General features: G+C 50.1%; 1 protein-coding gene across 2 annotated transcripts in view; it reads left to right on the forward strand.

Annotated features, from left to right (window-relative positions):
- Positions 1-5,991, forward strand: part of LOC109296239 (cat eye syndrome critical region protein 2) — a 170,755-nt gene that overhangs the window by 159,431 nt on the left and 5,333 nt on the right. Inside the window, exon 17 of one of the 2 annotated variants that reach the window (XM_019515554.1) lies at positions 2,695-4,105. In XM_019515554.1, the coding sequence (XP_019371099.1) occupies positions 2,695-4,105 (1,411 nt within the window). The remainder of the gene's footprint in view (positions 1-2,694; positions 4,106-5,991) is intronic. The other variant, XM_019515553.1, reaches the window with a different exon arrangement.

Raw genomic sequence — 5,991 nt, forward strand, 5'->3', positions numbered from 1 at the left:
CAGCCAACACCACCTGCCTGCATCATGACACGGGGCAGCCCAGGGCCTGGGGGGAGTGGCATGCAGCCAGACACAGAGGGGGAGGGATAACCTGACCCCAGCACCAGTGTCTCATGCCCGTGGTCAGAGCCGGGAGCCCCATGCCCCCGGGCAGTGGCTCCAGCCCTGCTGGCCCATGCAGATTGGCTGTGTGCAGCGCCTGCTGCAGGAAGTGAGGCCAGGCTCTCCCGCTTGCCCCCCCCCCCAGTGAGGCTCACAGCTCCCAGCACCCAGGGCAGGGGCGCAGCTGGAGCCACCTGTCCTGGGAACAATTCCTGCATCCTCTCCTGCCCGGGGTCAGAGCCGGGAGCCCCGTGCCCCCAGACAGCAGCTCCAGCCACCCTTCCCTGGCTCCCACGTGGCCACTGACCCCTTCTCCGTGTGTGGCTGCTGCCACCCCCCTCTCCCCCATGTCCAACAAGAAACCTGTGCCTCAGGTAACTGGCACTTTTAGCTTACCAGCATCTCCCAGCCATTCCCCACTCATGCCAGTTAACAGGGATTTTAGCGCAGCCAGTAAAATTCAGTGAACTGAAAAACCGGTGTAAATCAGTAAAAAAAAAAAAATGAATAACTTCAATAAAAAAAATCAGGAAATTTATTGGTGAAAATTGGTAAAAATTGGAAATGCGGAACACTATGGATAAATGAGAAGGCTGCACCTGCCCATCACCCCTCTACTGGGTAGTTATTAAGCCAGTGACTGGTGGCCATGGTGCCACCAAATGAATGCTGAGGAAGTTTTTTGGATTATTGCTGATTCCTGGGAAGTGAGGAGCCATCAATCGGATACCCGCTGTGAATGATTTTTGTGTGGGTCCAATGGTCATACAGCCAATCCATCATTTTTTGAGGGAGGACTCATGACAGGTTTGCTTGCCACCAAGGACAACACACAAATATGAGCATGCAACTGTAAAAGAATCTTTCCTAACAGGTCTAGACATTTCTGACATGAAGGAAGCAAGCCATTACAAGAAAGACTTGGTCCTCATAATGGAGGAGATTCTTGGTGAGAGCAGTCCAACCACAACCTGGACCCACCATAGGCTCAGACACAAAAGGTCCTTGCTTTCTTACCATACTTTCATTCTGGGCTGCTGTTCAGCTCTAGTTAAAGTTAATTTTGACAGAATTTGGGCTCTTCCCCCTCCTGTGCAATTGTATGTGGTCTTACCTGACAGCATCACTGTTTCTCACAGGGCTGTTGCACATTTGTCTGCTGACTATGGAACTTACTTATGTTTGGGACCTTGATGTGTTTCTCCTGAATCTCCTGGTGTTTCCTTTGAAACTTTTTCTTTTCAGAATGATTGATAGGTTCTCTCACTATCAACTTTTTCTGGTGGCCGTCTGTGGTTGGAAGAGTGAAAGAACTTCAGACAGTCATGGTTGAAGATCCCTAAATAACTTTACGCAGAGTCGACGCAATGTTGAAACCTCAGGCTGTGTTCCATGCTGAGGAGGTGGTTGAATGTCATTTAAAAGCAGTTTGCCTCTCTGCTTCTCAATTCCTGTTGTGCTCTAGGAGAGAAGAAGTGACACAGTCTGGATGTCTCTATAGCCTTATTGTATTACAGGGATGGAACTGAAACCATTCAAATAGTCTCCTGGCTTGTTGATAGCCAGCCTGGCCATTCAAAAGGTCAAGTCATTTCGTTACAGGACTATCCAGCTCGATACCACAGTCCATCTCAATGAGGTTAGCAGTTGTGTACCACTTCCCCCATCCCCAGATGTTAAAGCTCACTCCACCAGAGCATAACATCGTCTGGCTTCTTCAGAAATATTCCAGTGTCCAGAGTGTGGAAATCAGCATCATGGAATAAGCCATTTTGGGATCTTACACATTTTTTGCACAATTGGGCCCCTGAAAGCTCTCTACAGCCATGCCATGACACGTGCATGGCTGTGGAGTGCTTTTATAAATTCACAGTTTGTAAGGGATCTTGGAAGATCATCGGGTCCAGCCCCCTGCACTAGACAGGAAAGGTGGCCATCCAGTCTCCTCTTGAAGATTTCCAGGATAGGTGATTGCACCACCTCTGGAGGGAGCTTATTCCACAGTCTGGACACCCTGACTGCAAAGAAGTGTTTCCTATTGTTAAGCCTAAAATGGTCTTCCAGGAGTTTGTGGCCATTACTCCTGGCTTTCCCCAAGGGTGCCCTGGTGAACAGTTGTTTGCCAAGCCCTTGATACATTCCCCTGATATAGCTGATTGCACAAAAAAATTAACCCTCCTCTAATGAGGTATCAGATGAAGGCCCTCTGCTTTACAGCACCTTTTCCCTAGGGTTAATTTTTTGCATGTTACAGGCTGGGCTGGCAGTGGGGAAGGGGGAGACTGAGGGATGGAGTAGCCCCGGAGCTGCTAGCTGGGGTTTGCTGCTTGGTTGGAACTGCAGACACACACTTAAGTATCCTTGGAGCTACATAAGCAAAATTTCATAACAAGGGTGAGGAAAAAAAACAAAAACAAAACAACCACCTGTCTGTACTTTTGTGGCTTAGCAAAGCAGTATAAGTGGTGTTGGGGCTGCAAAAGAAGGGGCTGAGTGGCAGGAGGGAGAAAACAGTCTTGAAGTTGTGAAGTCAAACAGTGATAAGATCTTTTTACCCCCTCTCTCTCTTTCTTCTTTCCACTTCTTTTGCAGCAGCACCCCCTCCTGGAGGGGAAGAGAAGGGTCACTGCATCAGTGTTGCAGAAGGGACGTACCCCAAACTGCTACCTCATTCCAAACCCCCCCTGCAGATGGACTGTACCAGACGGAGCTTGATGCAAGATGGGGAGGGTGATAACTCTGGAACTAAAATTGACCCGAAGGCAACACAGAGCAAGAGTTCCTGGCCAGCAGACAGCACCTACAGCAGCCCGGCAGGCCAGGGATGTGTGAGGGACATTGTGACAGCCTCTGAGAGAGGGCCTGTGCCTGAGAATGGGGCTGTCGGTGAAGGGTCCTCCAGTGGCACTGAGGGAAAAGTACTGGCTGTTAGCATCCTGGAGAAGCCCCTCTGCAGTGGGGGGAAGACTTTGCCAGAAGCAGCTCTGCCTTGTATGGGACAGGGCACCAGTACTCCTGGTGTGGATGGAGGCTCTGTGGGTGGGGCTACAAATCAGTTTCCTTCGCTCTACATGCCGGGCTTGGAGTATCCAAATTCAGCGGCACGTTACCATATCAATCCAGGACTCCAAGGGTTCAACCCTGTGATGGGGGGAAAGCATCCCACCCCTGTGTCCCATCCACAACACTTTCCAACTCGGGGCTTTCAGCCTAGTAACACCCACCCTGGTGTCTTTCCCCGGTATCGCCACCATCAGGGAATGCCGTACCCCTATCAGCCACAACCACCACCTTCCTACCACCACTACCAGCGCCCTCCTTACTATACTTGCCCACAAGGCTACTCAGACTGGCAGAGACCTCTCCATCCCCAGGCCAGCCCTAGTGGGCATCCACCCAGCCATCCAGCTCTGCCCAGGCCTGCCTTCTCTGACAGAGGGAGCATGGATAGTCTAGATGGCTCTGAGGCATTGAGCACTGCCCTGGTCTCCCCAAACCGAATGGACATGGCAAGCGCCAAAGAGGTTCCTCCAAGTGATGGGCAGGATCCAGGGCCAGAAGATGAGAAGTCAGAAGACTCCCAGGAAAGGCCAGAGAGTCCCAAAGAGTTTCTTGATTTGGACAACCACAATGCAGCCACCAAGAGACAGAGCTCAGTGGCAGCAGGGGAGTTTCTGTATGGGGCTCCCCCTCCACCTCTGAGTTCTGGGATTGGATTTGGTCCATCTGCTTTCCCTCCCCATGGGGTGATGCTACAGTCTGGGTCTCCTTATGCATCTCGGCATCCAGCCAGTCATTTCCAACCCAGGGCCTATGGACCGCCAGTAAATGCTCACCTATCTCATCATCCTGCCACTGGCCAGGCCAATGGCCTATCTCAGGAGGGACCCCTGTATCGCTGCCGGGAAGAGAACATGGGTCACTTTCAGGCCTTACTGATGGAACAGAGAGGTAGTGGAAGTGGCATGGGGGGACCACCCCAGGACATGTATAGACCACCGGGGTAAGATGTTTTCCGTAAGAATGAGGGACAAAAAGGGGGTTGTGATGCATGATCACTAGTTCCAGGGAAAAAAATCACACTTGTAATCTCTGTTTAAAAGGAAAAACAAATTGTCAGGCTTGGTCTGATGATATGTTTGCAAAATTTTGGGGGGAATTTAATGGTAGCTTTTTAAAGCATACAGTAATAATAATAAGGAAGACCTGCTTAGGTTAACCACTTCTACACATCTTCTCAGCAGATGTTGAGAGGCTCAGAGTTATGCAGTCTCATAATGGAGAAGCAGTAGTAGGAGCCTATAATATAAAGTTGCAGCTAACTTCCTGTTGTTGTAAACTCCATGTTTCTTTCAGATTTGCTCCCTTTTCTCCCCTCTATATTACCACCCGCAATTTCCATCAAGGGAAAGTTTCCTTTTTATTTCCTCATATATCCAAAATTAATTGACCTTTGTGCTCTTGCTGAGAAGTGCATTAGTGAGGGAATTAAGAAACAGTTATTTCCCTGTGCATAGAGTATCATAGAATCTTAAAAAGTTAGGGTTGGAAGGGACCTCAGGAGGTGATCTAGTCCAGCCCCCTGCTCAAAGCAGGGCAATCTCCAACTAGATCATCCCAGCCAAATCTTTGTCTAGCTGGGTTTTGAAAACATTCAAGGATGGAGCTTCCACCACCTCTCTGGGTAACCTGTTCTAGTGTTTTACTACCCTCCCAGTGAGAAAATTCTTCCTAATATCTAACCTAAACTTCCCTTGCTGCAACTTGAGACAATTGTTCCTTGTTCTATCATCTGCCACCAATGAGAACAATCTAGCCTCCATCCTCTTTCAAACCCTCCTTCAGGTAGTTGAAGGCTGCTATTAAATCCCCTTTCAGTCTTCTCTTCTCTAGACTAAATAAGCTGAGTTCCCTCAGTCTTTCCTCATAAGTCATGTCTCCCAGCCCCCTTATCTTCTTTGTTATCCTCCACTGGACTCTCTCCAATTTGTCCATATCCTTTCTGTAGTGGGAGGGCCAAAACTGGACACAGTACTCCAGATGTGGCCTCACCAGTGCTGAATAGAGGGGGATAATCACTTCCCTTGACCTACTAGCAACACACCTACCAATGCAGCCCAGTATATGTCGTTAGTCTTCTTGGCAACAAGGGCCCACTGCTGGCTCATATTCAGCTTATTGTCCACTGTAACCCCGAGGTCCTTTTCTGCAGAGCTGATGCCCAGCCAGTGAGCCCCCAGCCTGTCTCAGTGCATAGGATTGCTGTGTCCTAAGTGCAGGACTTTCCACTTGTCCTCGTTGAAGATTTCTTTTGGCCCTGTCCTCCAATTTCATAGTTTCACAGTTAGTAGGGTCGGAAGAGACCTGAGCAGATCATCAAGTCCGACTCCCTGCCATGCCAGGAAAGAGTGCTGGGGTCAAACGACCCCAGCAAGGTGATTGTTAGCCTTGTCTTAAAGACCCCCAGGGTAGGAGCCAGCACCACTTCGCTTGGAGGTTGGTTCAAGATCCTAGCCGCCCTGACACTGAAGTAGCGCCTCCTGATGTCTAGTCTAAATCTACCCTCTGCCAGCTTGTGACCGTTATTTCTAGTCACCCTGATAGTGCTTGGGGGACCAATGCCCACTGGTCCCCTCTGACTAGTTTGTAACAGGCCACTAGATCCCCCCTCAGCCTTCTCTTGTGGAGGCTGAACAGGTTCAGGTCCTGTAGCCTCTCCTCGTAGGGCCTGCCCTGCTGCCCCCTCATCATGTGAGTGGCCCTCCTCTGGACCCTCTCCATGTTGTCCACATCCCTCTTGAAGTGCGGCACCCAGAATTGGATGCAGTACTCCAGCTGCGGCCTGACCAGTGCCACATAGAGGGGGAGGATCACCTCCTCGGACCTGCT

This window comes from Gavialis gangeticus, unplaced genomic scaffold (assembly GCF_001723915.1).
Source record: "Gavialis gangeticus isolate Ggan-Ray unplaced genomic scaffold, GavGan_comp1, whole genome shotgun sequence".
NCBI classification, from domain to species: Eukaryota; Metazoa; Chordata; order Crocodylia; family Gavialidae; genus Gavialis; species Gavialis gangeticus.